Source organism: Heloderma suspectum, chromosome 1 (genome assembly GCF_057233095.1).
Source record: "Heloderma suspectum isolate Gila_16-S chromosome 1, 16-S_ref, whole genome shotgun sequence".
NCBI classification, from domain to species: domain Eukaryota; kingdom Metazoa; phylum Chordata; class Lepidosauria; order Squamata; family Helodermatidae; genus Heloderma; species Heloderma suspectum.
Window position 1 is genome coordinate 349,480,687 of NC_139458.1, and position 17,175 is coordinate 349,497,861.

At 45.6% G+C, this 17,175-nt stretch overlaps 1 protein-coding gene across 1 annotated transcript in view; it reads left to right on the plus strand.

The window, feature by feature from the left end:
• The window catches only part of VIP (vasoactive intestinal peptide), a 33,500-nt gene extending 16,542 nt beyond the window's left edge, over positions 1-16,958 (plus strand). The window contains exon 6 of the mRNA XM_084817763.1: positions 16,782-16,958. Coding sequence (XP_084673889.1) covers positions 16,782-16,958 — 177 coding nt within the window. The remainder of the gene's footprint in view (positions 1-16,781) is intronic.
• Positions 16,959-17,175: the final 217 nt, after the last annotated feature.

The window sequence follows — 17,175 nt, forward strand, 5'->3', positions numbered from 1 at the left end:
GGGTAGGTTTGAGCTGAAAGTTTAGTTGCACTTCATCATTATGAAAGCAAAAGCTCACACTCCTAATGTGCGACATTTGTTGTCAATGGCCAAGTTCAAGTTTGGGTGTGAATAACTCATTTCACCGGGTCAAATGGCTGACATTTTCTTAGTATGTCACCAGTCTGATTTGTGTTTCTAAAGCTAAGGGCATAACCCTAGAGGGTCAAACAGGAAAGAAATCTCAGACATTTAGAACAAGAAATGGCTTAATGGAAGTTGGGCATAACAATGGGAAACATGGTCAAAGGGATTATGGTTGGAACACGTACGGAAAGCAATGAGACAAATCCAGTAGATGTCAGAATATTTTGCAGCAGTGGGAGAAAATATATGTTTTTGTAGGATGGTGAAAATAATTTTCCAGAATACTGGCAAAAACAGAAGGGAGGAAGTCGAGTTCTCATTTACACACTCTCTTCTTTGTTCCCAAGCAATTCCCCAGCTTGGCTTAGTTTGGTTTACTGATTCCTACAGCACACTGACCTTTCCACTGGATAAGCCCAGCTTCTGTGGAGCCAGCATGCGTAGCCTCTTGAGACATGACTTACTCAAATAGCCACAGATTACATTCAACTGGAAAAAGCCCAGAACCCAGATTCCTACTGGAACCTCCAAAAATAAACCACTTGCCAGTTTGAAAAGCCAGTTCAAGATTGAAACCAACAAGCTTAAATATTGTTTTCATCGAAATCATATTTAAAATCTGAGTAACCAAATCTTCCAATGCCTCATATGACAACTGCTACCAAGCCATTGTTTATGTCACAATTTAGCATTCTGATAGTGGATTCCTATATATATATATTGAGCATATTGAAGTCAACAAGTTTTAATTGATTCGACTCACCTTTCAAAGTTTTTTTCCAGAATTCATTTACTTATTTTAATCTTTTTTAGGCAACCTTTAAGGGCAAGGTGGCTTACATAATAAAATCCCATACAATAATAAAACAAACATTAATATAATCAATAGGATGTTCTGAGTCCTTCCCATTCAAACACAAGAAAATCTGTTTCAGATGTTAACTTGCATTGACTTCATCATGTAAAAATTGGTCATGGGATCCCATCCAGATTTCCTCTGGCATAGTCAAATATATTTAGGGAGCAATCCTATGGCTGCTAGGCAATGGCTAGATGGCCATAGGATATGCTGTTTCCTGGAAAACTGATCTCCCCCCACTTCTGTGCTGCCTTGGGAGGCAGCGCGGAACAGCCCCATCCTCCGCGTTCGCAAGAAGAAAGGGGCATGGCTGGGGGCATTCCAGGGTGGGGAGATCGCAGCTAGGGGTGTACGGATTACTTACCCCATTCCACTGGGGCTGTTCGCTGGCGGGGGAGGCGATCCATCCCTCCCCCCCAGAATCCTCCCCGCCAGATCCGCTCTGCAGGGAGCCTGCGGAGCTGCCAGCCGGGGCTGCCCACAGCCGGACTTCCATCCACTGCTGGGCTGCAGCCGCAAATGGTGGCCGCCATAGTGGCCACCATTTGCGTCCCTGCGGTAGCCGTGATAGGCTACGTATATATTTACGTAGCCTATCACGGCAAATGGCAGGAACGCAAATGGTGGTTGCTATGCCATTTGCATCCCTGCCTCTTGCTGTGATAGGCTACGTAAACATATACGCAAATGCTGTCCCTGCATTAGCCATGATAGGCTACGTAATATTTGCGTAGCCTATCACGGCTAAAGTAGAGAGGAAATGGTGGCCGCAGACCGGGGCAGCCATTTGTGGGGCAGCGGACTGCCGACAAAGGCAGGCTCCATCCCGGGGGGTTTCCGCGGGGTGGCGGGGGGGATTGCTCCGTTCCACCATGGACTCCAGGGGTCCATGGTGGAATTCTCTAACATCCCTAATCGCAGCTGCCTGTACGACGCATCCAATGTGTCGTACAGCAGCATCCTTCCCCGGTCTGTGCTCCTGCAGCTATCAGCTGTTCAGCAAAAAAAGCAGGGCAGGAGAAGCGCGGAGGGAACGATCCCCTCCATGCTTCTCCTGTCCTGCTTTGGATAGGCCTCCGAGTTCTAAGGGTGCAATCTAGATAGGATTGTGCCCTTAGACACACAAACACACACCTGCATTGGTCTGTAAATATGCAAAGGAGAAAGCTGAGGTAAAACATCAACCGTGTAGATTGCTGTTATTCTTCTTATTGATCCAGGCACCATGCAGTAGGAAAGGTGGCAAGAAGATAATAGAAGGTGCTTGACTTATCCAGAATATAAATTGTAGGTGACTATGGCTGAGTGAATTCTCTCAGAGATTGTAAACCGGTGTCTGGGGTGTGCGCTCCTTTAGCTCACAGGCACTCTGTAAGCATGTTCAGCTGAAAGTACTTATAGACTACTCTTCAGACCTTCACACTCAATGTGTGAAGGTCTACACAGAAGCCGGGTGGCCCAGGACATATGGGCTTATGTCCATGCCCATGTTCTCGTCCCCAGTTTAGGGGCACATGACCGGGCACACACCTGAGGCGGGCTTTAGAGGAGTTCAGTTCCAAAACACTTGGTCGGACTAAGTCAGGATAGAGCCAAGCATCACAAGTTGACCAAATTCATATTTCTAATCATTCCCCCACCCACCACCTTTGGTGGCAACACTAGTTTGAAGCCTTCTCTAGTTTTTTGTTGCAAGGAATTCCCTTGTATGAAGCAGCAGTCAGGTCTACCTGCAATCTGAACAACAAAGACTCTTGTGGCGCCTTAAAGTCTAACAAATTTATTCTGGCATAAGCTTTTGTGGGGAGTGTCTCCATGAGTGATTTACTGTGAGTTTGCTGTGTTTGGAAGTCATTTGGGGCACATGACATTGTGGCCATCCCATCCCACAGCCACCCCAGAGTTTTGCATGGAAAAATCGGTTTTTCTGAGACTACTTTTAGTCTAATTGTTTTCCTTAATTCGGCTTTTCTGTGCTTCTGTTGTGGTGTCCACCAGCCCTCCGCATTTACTTTGGTATGATAGCCCTGCCCAAGGGTGTGTCTTTCACCAGGCCATGACCTCACTGACCCCAGCTAAGGGGTGTTTCCCCAATGCTTTCCCCGCCTGTGTTTCCCCGATGTTTCTGCCATTTCACGGCTGGCTGTTCAGGAGTTCTGAGCTACCTCATGATATTTTCTTCACCTTGCCTATCACTAAACTCTGGTGGCCATCCCTGCAAAGTATAGGTGTGCTCCAGGCAGCCTCTAACCTTTTTTAAAAAGTAAAGCACAAAAGCACAACATTGAAATAGTGCATTAGTGCTACATCGTGAACCCAAAGTAAGCATTCCAGATTCACCAACCACAGCTGCCTATAAACTGTATTGAACTTGGACTTTTAAAGTTGTTACGACATCAGGGGTTAAGGCTTACACTGCTAAAAGCACCATGAGATGAGGAATACATATACTCGGCTAGATTGCAGTTCCCAAGGTAGTTACTGTGGAATTCGCAATTGTGCATTTAAAAGATACCCTAATGCAGTATAGCTAAATAGCACATATGTGTAGGAGGGTAATAACAGAATCCTTTATCAGTTAGGGAAAGCCTGCAGGAACATATATTTTTTCAAGAGGTGTTTAAAAGTTGCCACTGTTTCTGCCTCTTGAACCACATGTGGAAGTGTGTTCCAAAGAGTGGGTGCCACCACTGAGATGGCCTGTTTCCATGTCATTATCTCGCAACTTTCCACTGGTCGCATCAATGAACAGTAAGGACCAGATGCAGATTTCCTAACCAATTATGTATTGTTTTTTCCAGTCTAACCAATTTCCTTACCAATAGTATCAGAGAAACATTTTAGCCCTTTGAGACAGGCTGGGGTGATGGATTGTGGTGTATCTAACGTGAGCTCCATAACTGAAAAGGGATCATAGAATCATAGAACAGTAGGGTTGGGAGGAGCCTACAAGGCCACCAAGTCCAACCCCCTGCTCAGTGCAGGAATCCAAGTCAGGTCAGAGCATCCCTGACAGATGGCTGTCCAGCCTCCAGTGTGGGAGGGCCCACCACCTCCCTAGGGAATTGCGGTGGGCCCAAGACATTTTGCTGTCTGAGGCAGAACAGCAAATATTCTTCCTCACCCATAAGTAAAGGTGCATAATATCCAATGCTGGCTAAATTAGCAGCAGTGGTTTCTGTCACCACGGTTGCCCCACTGAAGTGTTCCGCCAGTGGTGGTGGGTCTAAAAACAGGACAGTTGCGGTGGTGTGTTGGGGCAGCTGATGATTTACAGAAACCTAGGTTCTCTCATTATCCTGGAATATTCACAAACAGAACCAAAAACAATGACAGCTGGAGATTTGGCCTAGTTAATTCCTCCCATTGCAGGCAATGGAGTTGTGGTGGGGGAAGAGAAAAAGAAAAAATGATGTCCCCTACCACCACCACCACCTGCCCTGGATGTAACAAGCCAGCAGGACTTAGGAAATGGCAGTAACTCCACTATTCTCTCCCCGCGCCCGGATTGCTCTGCCTATCAATTCGTTATGATGGTACCTTAGCCGTTTTTTTATGGGTTGCTAGAATACCTAGTCTGGGAATTACTGCTATACTCAGGAGAATAGAGTTGCATACCATCAGAAACAGAAACTAATTCAACTGACAATGCTGATAAATTCATAAAGGCTGTAATTGTTTCTAGGCATCATACAAAGACATGGCCATGATCACTTTTTCTATTTTTCCTAGTTGCTTGTCAGCTACCAAAAAACTTCACACAGACAGAAGAAACCAGCATATCTATACCACTTCCAGAATATATGATCGAGATAGATACATACATAGAAATCCTGCCAAATCCTAGTGTTGGTAACAACTGGAGGGGCACGGTGGGGTGTGGCCTCTTTTTATCCAGAGCTAAGGGGATTATCCAAAGGATTATCTACTGGATCATTAGCTTGCTGCTGTGCAGGCATAAAGAAATCCAGCTGAAAGCACAGCTTGCATTATTACTCTGTGATTCATTCTGCACTTAACAAAGGTGAAAAGGCTCCAAGTACTTACCCAGCATTTCTACCCTAGAAACGGAACCAACTTTTCAAAGAGACAGTTGAGGTGCCCATAGTGGGTTCTATAATGCAACTCTCTGCTTAGACACCTTTTCTTTCAAGTGTGAGCAATCCAAAGAGTTCTTTTTCCAGGCTGTAATGCTGTAGAAGGGTGTTTCCAGTTACTTGTATTTCTAAGAGTACTACTAACACATAACACATGAGCTAATTAGGCTGCCTTTTGAGAGCAGGTTGTACAAAACATCACGTAAGAAGGTCAGAACAGCATTTCATTTTCAAGAACAGCAACGCACCTTTATTTTCTGTACTTCCAAAAGTACCTAGTTAATAAGAGCTTATGACCACTTAACAATATGAAAGAATGATATCTAATAATTATATGGCTCTGGTTGTGGAATGATTTAATGCTTAAAATGTAAGCTTGGAAATGTCCCAAGCAGTGAGCGGTAGATATGTCATCTTGAAGAAAAATCCAAGCTGCATAATCTGATTTTAACTATCTGTGATATGAAACAATTCAGCATTACCATTGACTGCTTCAGTCAAGGACTTTGTTATAGCAACAGCAGTGGTGGCTGGTGAGTGGGCAGTGAAGGAGTCAGCTGAAGCTCCTTGGGAGAGCAAAGGAGAGTATTCCATAATCTGAGTGCCACCCTCAACCCAGGGCTGGCCCTACCATTAGGCTGAGCAAGGGAGCTGCCTCAGGTGGCAAACCTTGTGGGGCGGGGAGTGACAGCAATGTGTTGGAGGACAGAGCTGTATGTGTACCACACAGCCTGCCCTGCACCCCTAAGCTACCCGTCTGCCCTCAGGGGCAGTAGAGGCAGCCAGCATTGAAGTAGGATTCAGCTGCAAGTCTGGTCCGTTTCTGTACATGGAAGAAGGGGGAAGGTGCCATCTTGTTTTTCACCTCATGCAGCAAAATGTCTTGGGCCAGCTCTGCCTCCGCTCCTGTGACCAACTATGCTTCTGTCTCAGGGGGAGAAACTGAGCTAAGTTATTAAGCAGCATCATATAAAAGGATTCACTTCTAGGGGATGGGGGAGATGTGGGGTTCCTCACCCGTGGTGGTGGAACAGGAAACTGAACGCCCACTCAGCCTTCAACTGTGCCAGCTCCAGAAGGTGGAGGTACAGGCGGCGACGTAGGGATGAAACGCGCCCCTCAAGACTTGTAGTAACAGACTCCTCAGGTGTAGAAGTCTACTCAGGAGTAAAGGCACACCACATGAGTAAGACTCCTGACAAAGTGCAGAAGACTTGCAGCTGAGCCTTGGGTGGGGCTCTGGAAGGTCCGGCTATATTGATTTTCAGTTGGAAGCTGATAACTGCTGGAACATCATCTTATTACCAGTTCCAGTGCCTTGAATCCTGGTTTCTGTGACCTTGCTCTGTGACAGAAACTCCATGCTGCTGACCTTTGGACTCCTGCTTGACTCTCAGACCTTTCTCTTGGAATTCTCCTTCTTGCCTGGCCATCCTGAACCTTTGACTGTTGCCAGTTTACTGACTACTCCTGTCTAGCTGGACTGATACCACTGAGTTTGACCTTTTTGCCTGTTGACTGGCTTGTCATTGGATTTGCCCCTTAATTTGCCCTAATGCTGAGTCTGACTCAGCCACAGCAGAACACTGTGCCTGTTCAGTCTGTTGTTCAGGTGATAAATATTGATGGATGATAGCTTTTATCATTCATTATCTTTAAACTGGAATTGGACATAGGGCAGCCTTTCAAACAGAGGACTGTTCTCTGTAGAAGAGGAGACATGGCCACCCTATCTCCAGATTGTGCAAGGCTAAATGGCACCCACAAAGAAACGTTGGCTAGAAAGCCGGCCAAAATTGGTCAATAACCGCTCACATTTCAAGAAGAGCATTCTAGATTAGCAATTAATTATAGTGCAAAGCCAGTGCTTTGTAATAATCGTCTACTTTGCTTGTTTTATATGTGTGATGATTTCCCACAGGTGCTTAACCTCTGCTCAGCTAGGTGCCAGAGACACAGCAGCCTTGCACAGCCTGATCCTCTACATGTTTCTTCTGAACTAAATTCCACTGAGTTCAGTAGGGCTTACCCTGAAGTAAGAATGCAGAGGGTTGCAGCCTTCTCTTCTTGGGGCCTGTCTACATATTAAACGTAAACATGTGCAATAAAGTCGGACAAATCCATTGGTACAAATGGGATCTTCCCCCCTCAAATTGCCAGTGCAGCGGGGATTTGGAACAGGATGGCAGCAGAGGGGGAAAGGTTAAAGCCCCCCTCCCCCGCCCGCCACATGCCCTGCACTAGGGCTCCAATCCATATTACGCTCACCACACTGGAAATTAATGTACGGAAAAGCTTGCACCCAAGGGCAAAGTACACGATTCACATCATGAGAAGTTTAGGCCTAAGGATTTGGAAAGAAGAGGCAGATGAAATTGGTACATAGCTTTTCACTTTTCACTTCCCCCTTCTCTACTGCAGGTCACTCTGCTCTCCTTCTCTGGCTTCCAGCCTCATGTTTGCTTCTCCAACCCCTGCAGGGGGGAAAACAGCTTGGGGGAGAGGCATACTGAGAGAGCTTCGGCTCTTGGGCGGTATAGAAATGAAATAAATAAATAAATAAATAAATAAATACTGGAGTATGCATGTAGGAAGTGAGTAAAAGATTAAGCATCTACCCACTCCACACGGAGTCTCTACTTTAACCCCACACCCAGGAACAAGGCCAGTCCTACCATATGGCAGAGTGAGGAAACCACCCCAGGTGGCAGATGCTGGTGGGGGGGCAACAGTGGCAACCCCAGAGCCATTCCTCCTGAGACCCCAGCTATTCCCTTTTCTTGGAGGACAGCCTGTTCTGCACCCCCTAAACTAGCCTGCTGCCTTCAGTTGAGATGGCAGTTGCTTCCCTGTTGCAAGCATTGCAGTAAGATTCAACTGCCGGTCCAGTGAGCTTCTTTAGGTGGAATGGGGGGTGGGGCACCATTTTTTCCATTCAGCCAGGCAAAGGGATGGCCCTGCTCAGGAAACACAAGGATGGTCCCCAAGAAAAGTCCTGCTTTTCTTGCACCCATACGGGGGTGGGGTGGGGGCAGCAACATGGTGCCCATGGGCACCAGTGTGTCTCCAGACACCTTTCTTAGTGCCCACTGAGGTGCCTGCCCTGCCCACTTTTCTTTAAAAAAAGCTAACCCATTTTCTTACCAGCTGCTGGGATCACTTCAAAGAGAGGGCCTCCAGCCACTGCCATCTTCATTTCCCATTAATGCCTCTGGGGAAGGGAAAAAAGAAGTGCCTCCTGCGTGAGAGTGAGAGACAAGGAGATATGAGGGAATGAGCTGGCTGGCAAAGGAGTGGGGAGGGCGGAAGGAGAGATTTCTGTTGTTACTGAAAAGTGTGGGTCCAAAGGAATTGTGTAGTGTGGTGCTCAAACCCCATTTCTGCCTTGTACTCAGTCTTTTGGTGCAAGTTACTTGTCCTTTGTGATTAGCCAGGCCTCCCATGACAGCTATTTTGTGGTGGTGACCATGATAGTTCCTCAAATTGCCAAATGTGCCCACAGGCCCCCAAAGGTTGCCTACCCGGATATAACATGTAGTCAACTTCGGCCAACTTCTGACTCATCACACCTTTCCCACTGTCCTTTCCCTGTTACCTATACCAGGCAAGAAATAATTTAGAAGGTATCTTCTCTCTGCCATTGAAACCAGGGAACCTGTTGTACCAGGAGAGGCTCCGTTCCTTAGGGCCGTCTTAGATAACGCTCTGGACCGGAATCAGAAGTAAGAATAACCTAAGAGACAATAATAGGCAGGTAGCTCGTCCTCCCTACTATAGTTTGGGAGCCCAAAATGTTTTCTCTTTTTGTAATAATTCTATATTCCCCCCCCTCTCTCTCTGTGTGTGTGAGTGTGTGTGTGTGTGTGTGTGTGTGTGTGGAGTCGGGGGAGAAGTACATAAAACCCTGATTAACGTTTCTCTACGTTGCCTACGCGGACCTGATGAATCACAAGAGTTTCATCCTTCCTCATTCTTGATGTAAACCTTTGCAGCATTTGTGAGGTTTCTTTGCAAGGTTATAAAATTTAGTGCAAATCTGTGTACTTCTTTCATTGTGATCTTTCATCAGCTTTAATCGTACTTTTTTTTTCTTTGATGTAATTAGTAAGTTTTTCAAGTCTCTCTTTTCTTTTCTCCCACTTGGGAAAATTATAGCTATCCCCAGTGTGTGACCTTTAGCTTTTTGCATGACAACAGAACCAGAATTTATTCAAGCTAAGAGCTATGCCAACATTCTCATTCACAAACGTCCCACATTCAGTATATTCTCCTGGATCTTCACAGACTCTTTCCCCCTTGCAGGGTTTTTTGTTTTTTAAATAAGGCTGTAAAGTGGTTTGTTTCTGGCACAGCATTAGTTTCTCTAAGCATTTTGGGAGACATTTGCAACTTTACTTTTATTGCAAGAGTGTATTTCAGTTACATTGCACCAGCTTATTAGGACAAAATTGCCATGCAAAACTGGCATAAGCATTTGAAATAGACTTCCAGCACCAGTGTTATTTATTTTATTTATTTCGTGTATGGCACACATTGCCAGGGAGTCTACAATGTTTTTACACGCTAGATGTTCTGGCGCCGGTAGTTGCTAGTCTTTGTTGCACTGATGCACCACAAGAGGGTGAGCTAGCTTTGCATCAGCTGGCCAGCAGCGTTCTTAGGGAAGTCGGCTCATCCGGGCTTTTTCTCCACCGCTCCTCGGCCAATTGCATCCAGGCAGATCCAGCGCCGTTTCCTGCTCCCCGCATAGAGTGCTGCCAGCATTTCCCCCCACCGAAATGGGGGTACCTATTTATCTACTCCCAGATGGTATGCTTTTGAACTGCTAGGTGGGCAGGAGCTAGGGATGAAATGACGGGAGCTCACTTCTGTCATGTGGAGCTGGGCTCGAACTGTTGGAGTGTTGACCATTTCTGGCCGGCAAACTCCAGTGTCATTGAGCCACTGCGCCACCCACGTCCCACCAGTGTTATGATCTGGCATTATGACTTAGGGTGCAATCCTATGGGGATAGTGAGCCGCCTGCAAATTTGGAGGCGACCAACTATCCAATGCAGGGCGGGCAGAGTGTGGAGGGCATCTTCTCCTCTGTGCTCTGGCCACCCTGCATTTGTGGCTAGATGGCCAATTTCAGCTGTCTAGCCAGGGCAGCATAGAGCGGGGGGGGGGGGAGAGGATGGCGCATAGGAAGCATCATAACGGTGCTTCTGCCCTCCGCTTCTTGCCTCCAGGGACGCCCCGTTTCCCCCCACTCCATGCAGCTCCTATGAGTGTGGAGCCAGGGACAAACCATGGCACCTACAAGGTGGTTGGGGCCGGGGTGGGGAGTTGGTTTTCTGGGAACCAACCTCAGAGCACTGGCTCTGAACCCAGTTCCCAGAAAATGAAAAATCCTACCGCTGTCTAGCCGCTGTCTTGCAGCCATAGGATCGCACCCTTAGGGTGCAACCTTATTTATTTATTTATTTATTACATTTTTATATCGCCCAACAGCTGAAGCACTCTTCACAACAATTAACAATAACATATGAAATAATAAAATGTTGATAAAATACAATATAAAAGTTTAAAACTACAATATAAAAATAAAATAATCAACAGAAGCTAGCAGCAAGATATTGAAAGTACAGTATCAGATAAAACCAAACTAAAAAACTAAAATACCTGGAAGAATAGAAAGGTCTTCACTTGGTGTCAAAACAAGCACAATGTAGGTGCTAGGTGAACCTCTTGGGGAAGCTCATTCTACAGCTGGGGCGTCACCGTAGAAAAGGCCTTCTCCTCGTAGCTACTCACCTCACTTCCTTTGGCAGGGGCTCCCAGAGAAGGACCACTAAAGATGATCTTAAGGTCTAGGCAGGTATATACGGGAGGCAACGATTTTTCAGGTAGCCTGGCTGTTTAAGGCTTCGAATGTCAGTGCCAAAACTTTGAATCAGGGCCGGAAATAGACTGGCAGCCAGTGCAGATGAAAGAGTGGGGAATGCTGGGAGCTGTAGGGCTTTTCTCTGTCTAAACGTGCATAGGATTGCACCTTTAGTTGGGACTGAGGTGCCTCTAGGCTCTACCATTTTGCAAGTGGGGCTTCATATGATTGGCTGCTCTTCCAAATCAAGAATTCCATCCACATAGAAGACTAAAATGTAGTGAGAAAGGTTCTAGTGTGTAGCCTTCTCCTCTGAATCCCATCTCCCTATCTGTAGGGATCACTTATTTTTTTGTATGGAGGAGCATTTCATAATGTAAATCTGCAGTCTAAGGGCATCTCTACACCAGCCTAAAATCCTGCATTTAAAATGGGGCTTTCTGCTTCCGTTTTAAATGCAGGATCACAACTGACTCCCTTTACATATGCTTCCTTTCCCCCCTCCCCTTCCCTCCCTTCCCCCCTTATCGGAGTCTTCCATTATCTTTCATTGATCTCGCTCCTCTTCTTGGTGCTTTAACTCTTTTCATGAAGGAAACTCAAGTGGAACACAACGGGGTAATTTGACAGCTCATTATCTGCAATCTATTTAAAAACGGAACAAGGGCATTTAGTGCAGGAGGGTCATGGCATCATGTAAAGATCCCGCAAACTTCCATGAAGGAGCCATCTCAATTGCAGGATAAAAGGTCCATGTGAAGGAGCCCTAAGTGTCACAGCCCAGACAGAGATATAAGCTGGACTTGGACTTAAGGCACTTCAAACAGAGGGCTGTTCTCTGTAAACTAGAACACAGGGCCACCCTAACAGCAGAGATCCTGCAGTAATCAGTTGCCAACGCCAGAAAATCCAACTCCAGAAGTCAGAGAATTCAGACTTCTCTGAATTCAAGGCTTTTTCTCTTCCTACAGCTCCCAAATAGGCCTAATTCTTATGTAAAAGAAAATAAATCATTGTGGTGTGGGACCTGCTCTGTAAAAAAGGACTCATGTTAAATTATGTAATTTTCCATTGATCCCCAGAAATAGGTGATGTTTGCAAAGAAAGTAAGCATGTCAATGTGTAAACGCAAATGATATCTCTATGTCCCGATAGACAATTTTTTTATTGTGAATTAGCTGTTGGTTCTTCTCTCCAAAGCCCTGTTTCTATCTTGGCATGATATTTCTTGAAGTGATATTTCTACTACATGATCTAGCTCTCATAGTTTAACACACTTGGATAAATCACCATGATGACCAAGAATCTGCCATCTCTTATCAACCACTCCCTGATGTAAATTCATAAAATAATGCTAACCAGTAATAATTGTAGGGACACACTAGATGTGACCTGGGAAATATATTGGGGGTGGAGGGCAGGATCAAGCCATTGTTTGGGAAGTTGGCCATTTCTTCCCACATTATCGTACCAATTTAAATTGTTGTCCTCCCCCAATTGGGGAAATTGGAGCTTGGGGGGGACAGTGATGTAAGTTAACTTAAGAACATAAGAAGATCCCTGCTGGATCAGACCAAGGATTCATCTAATCCAGTATTCTGCCCCCACAACGGTTTATAGGAAGCCCACAAACAGGGCCTGAGTGCAGTAGCACCTTCTGGCTCATGTTCCCCAGCAACTGGTGTGCACAGGCATACTGCCTCTGACACTGGAGGTGGCATATAGCCATCATGGCTACTAGTCATGGATAGACTTATCTGCTATAAATTTGTGAAACTGGGAAACAGCATGAGGAAAAGAATTCAGCTCGCTCCTCATTGCCATGTCCCTGATGAAATCCTATCATGGTGACTTCTTTTTTCTTTTTTTTTAAAGGAAGGGCATTCCTGATCATGGGACTCCTTCTTTTCATTGCATCCTCATTCTGTCATAGCAGTAGCCTCTATTCCAAATTACATTTGGTAAGGTGTCATTTATGTTTCCATTTCCGTACATCATGGGAGCTCGACAAGGCCAGCACAATGATATTGTGATAACTGCCTGCAATCCTTTCACTATAAGTCCAATAAAACTTATAGTATAGCACCCAATCACTCTACTGTGGTTATTTTAAGTTATATAATGAAGAAACCTGCCTTTTTTTCTCATTCTACCCAGTACATAAATCTATTTTCGGAGGCTACGTTCTTTTTTCTTTTAAAAAGGGCTGGTTTCTTAACTGAGGGTCAAACCTCTTTAGTCCCTCTTGCATGAGTTTTTCTTGGGGCTCAGCATCTCGCAGGCATCGACTTGATATACATGGAAGGGCACTGAAGAGGTCTTTGTTTTTTCTTCCTGTGTCAGGTTAGTTCTGCATTATGAATCAAAGGATAATAACTTATCACTGAAAATAACTCTGGGACTTTCCACATTTCTTGGCAGCGTAGGAAGGAAGTCGGGCTTCAGTGGCTTTCATGTCAGCAGGGCAATGTAACATCCAGGCTTTCATTTTCAAACGACAGCTTTCATCCATATTAATTTGCTATAATCGCCATTTAATCAGTGGAGGCTGGTGGCTCTGACGGCAGTGAGGTGGTAAATCCTCTCTGGATTTCAGTCAGAACTCTAAATGAGCTATTCTGCACACTGGCTAGCTCCTTTAGAGTTCTGACTGGTTCTGACTGAAACCTGGAGCAGATGCAGTGCCCCACTTACATCAGAGCCACCAGCCTCCACTGCATTTAATACATTCATGGGATCCCCTGTTCTGGATGCAGAGCTACACTATGCAAAGCCTCCGCCTCCCTCAACTGTCGCCACCAACAGCCATTCCAGCAGGCTGATGGGGGGGGGGGGGAGATTCCAGAGAGAGGAGAGAGGAAGCAGGGATAGTCCACCAGGCCAGCCCTGCTGAAAGTCTACTTTTTCCTTTTCCCTTCCCATCCTTTTCTTTGTGTGCTGTGTCTTTTTAGATTGTAAACCTGCAGGCAGGGATGGTCTTGTTTTACTGATTGCATGTGAGTTGCTCCAGGAGTCTTTTTGGCAGAGGGCTAGGATAAAAAATACTTTGAATGAATGACTGAATAGTAGCTTGGGCTCAGATTGTCTAAAGGACCACATGTCTCCATATGTTCCTGCCCAATTGTTAAGATAAGCTGAGAATGGCCAACTAAAGGCCTGCATGCTGAGATGAGGCAGATAACTCCCAGGGAAGTGGTTTTCGGGGGGGGGGGATTTATGGAATTCTCTCCCCCAGAGGGGTTCACCTGGCACCTTATTTACTGTCATTAAGCTTTTATTCTCCAAGCCTTTGTTGATTTTATTGGGTGGTGTTTTTTACTGCTAACTGCTCTGTCTTTGTTTGTAATGTCGTTTATGTGATTTTTAAAAATTGCATTTATGTATGTTTTGGACAGCAGGCATGATATGATCCCTGTCTCCCCTTTCATTTGTTTGGTGAAAGCATTTATGTTGAGTGAAAGCAGCTAATAAATATAAGGTAGCTACATATAATCATTGTGCATTGGGTTGTGGATTGGAAAGTAACTTTGTTAAATCACATCAATCTAACTGAAATGTTCAAACCCAATAATTGAGTAACTGCCCCAGTTACCGTGATCAAGCCATGTTCTCTGGTTCGTGGGTGTGGGCATCATTGAGAACTCTTGGTGGGAACAGGACTATTCCTTTTTTGAAACTGATGGAATTGATTTCTTTCATGACAGTCAAGAGAAGCATGAAAAATAAACCATTCTTGATTCAGATCAGGAATTGGTTTCACAGATTTGCCAGTTTTGAAAAGGATGTTTTGTGAGAAGACATTAAACTTAATAAAAGGGAGAGTAAGTATGTTGTTTATAGTCTCCTCAATTTAATAAGAAAACTACATTTCAATGGGCTGAACATCCTCTTGAGCATGTTCTTAAAATCTCTTTTCCATTCAGTCTCTATTTCATAATTCATTTACTTCTTAAAATAAATTGGTTGGCTGGAAAGTGGCATTTCTTCTCTGAGATGCTGCTGCACCATCATTTGTCCCAGTGCAGCTTAGGCCGGTTTTGAATCTTCTGCTGGCCGATATCTGGGGAGGGGAGGGAGGGGGGGAGGGAAAGAGAAGTATGAATGCCTCCATTCAAACTGGCTGTGTATCAGCCAAAGCAGGAAGTGCCATCTCTCTCTCTCTCCTGCAATGAGATGTGCAAGAGCTAGACAAGCCTTCCCCAGCAAGCTGCCTCCAGACGTGTTCATTGACAGCACCCATCATCTCCACCCAACATGGCCTTAGTCTTCTCAATGGCTGTTGCCATTGTGGTGGCCCTTTAGATGACTTAGATCAGCCTTCCTCAAACTGGAGCCCTCCACGGCTGGCTGGGGTATGCTAAGCTTTGTAGTCCAACAGGTCTGGAGGGCACCGGGTTGGAGAAGACTGACTTAGGGCACAGTCCTATGCACGCTTAGACAGAAAGAAGTCCTACATCACCCAGCATTCCCCCGCCAGCATGGCTGAGAGTTGTAGGACTTTTTTCTGTCTAAGCATGCATAGCATTACAGCCTTAGGGTGTAATCCTATGCATGTTTAGACAGAAGAAAGTCCTACAACTCCCAGTATGCCTGGCTGGGGAATGCTTGTAGGACTTTATTCTGCCTAAACATGCATAGGATTGTGCCCTTAGCTTCTTAAGTTCCACCTCTCTTTCAGTGGTGAAAACAAAGAAGGTGGAGGTGAAAAACAAAGCCTTCCTTTCCCCACTGCCACTGCCACTGCCTTCTTCATTCTCCTGTTAAATAAAAGGAAGGGTGGGAAGGGGGCTTTGGGAGCAGGCAGGCTAGTGGGGATGGAGAGAAAGGAAGCTGCTGAGCCTTTTCCAGCCTAGATATTTATCTGAGCCAGAAAAGGTTCCAGGGGTTCAATGTAAGCAAGTGTAAAGTGATGCACGTTGGGGCAAAACATCCAGCTTCAAGTATAGCCTGATGGGATCTGAGCTAGTGGTGACTGACCAGGAAAGAGATCTTGGGGTTGTGGTGGACAGCTCAGTGAAGATGTCAACCCGGTGTGCGGCCGCTGTAAAAAAAGGCAAACTTCACGTTCGGCATAATTAGAAAAGGAACTGAGAATAAAACTGCCAATATCGTACTGCCCCCATACAAATCTATGGTGTTGCCATACTTGGAATACTGTGTACCGTTCTGGTCCTAAAAACTTAAAAAAAGATATTGTAGAGCTGGAAAAAGTGCAGAAAAAGGCAAGTAAAATGCTCAAGGGGCTGGAGCATCTCCCCCATGAGAGGAGGTTCCAACAGCTGGGATTGTTTAGTTTGGGGAAAAGGAGGGCAAGAAGAGATGTGATAGAGGTCTACAAAATTATGCACGGTGTGGAGAATGTGGATAGGGAGACATTTTTCTCCCTCTCTCAAAATGCTAGAACCCTGGATCATCCTATGATGCTAATTGAGGGGAGATTCAAGATGGATAAAAGGAATTCACACAGAGCATAGTTAAACTATGGAATTTGCTACCACAGGATGTAGTGATGGCCACCAATTTGGATGGCTTTAAAAGGGGGTTGGACAAATTCCTGGAGGAAAAGGCTATCAATGGCTACTAGTCCTGATGGCTATGTGCTACCTCCAGTACCAGAAGCAATGAGCCTAGGTACACCACTTGCTGGGGAACATGGGTGAGAGGGTGCTGTTGCACTTATGCCCTGCATGTGGGTTCCTTCCTGGTCAACAGCTGGTTGGCCACTGTGTGAACAGAATGCTGGACTTGATGGACCCTTGGTCTGATCCAGCACAGCTCTTCTTATGTTCTTAAGCTCACAGCCTCAACAATAATACTGGCCTCTTAACTGAAGAGGCCGACACAGGAGGCTGTCCTCCTCCTCATCACAAGCAAGTTGGACAATGTGGTGATGGAGAGTTGCCCCTCCATCACCACATTTGACAAGCCCCTATCCTCAAATCCCACTGAGGAATACCAGAACGAACGACACAACTTGATGAAAGGATTTCCTACAGATATACTGGGCTGAATCTGCAAGGACACACCTCAAGAGCCTCAGCAAGGCTACCCCAAATACACAAACCAGGCAACCTTGGGGGCCCCATTGTTTTGGGCATTGGTACTACTACAGTTGGGGGGTCTAGTTATATGGACTCACTACTCAGACCGTATGCTGCATATGAGATACCACTGACTTCCTGAGGAAATGACAGTCCACTGACAATCTCCCAGAACTCCTATCCTAG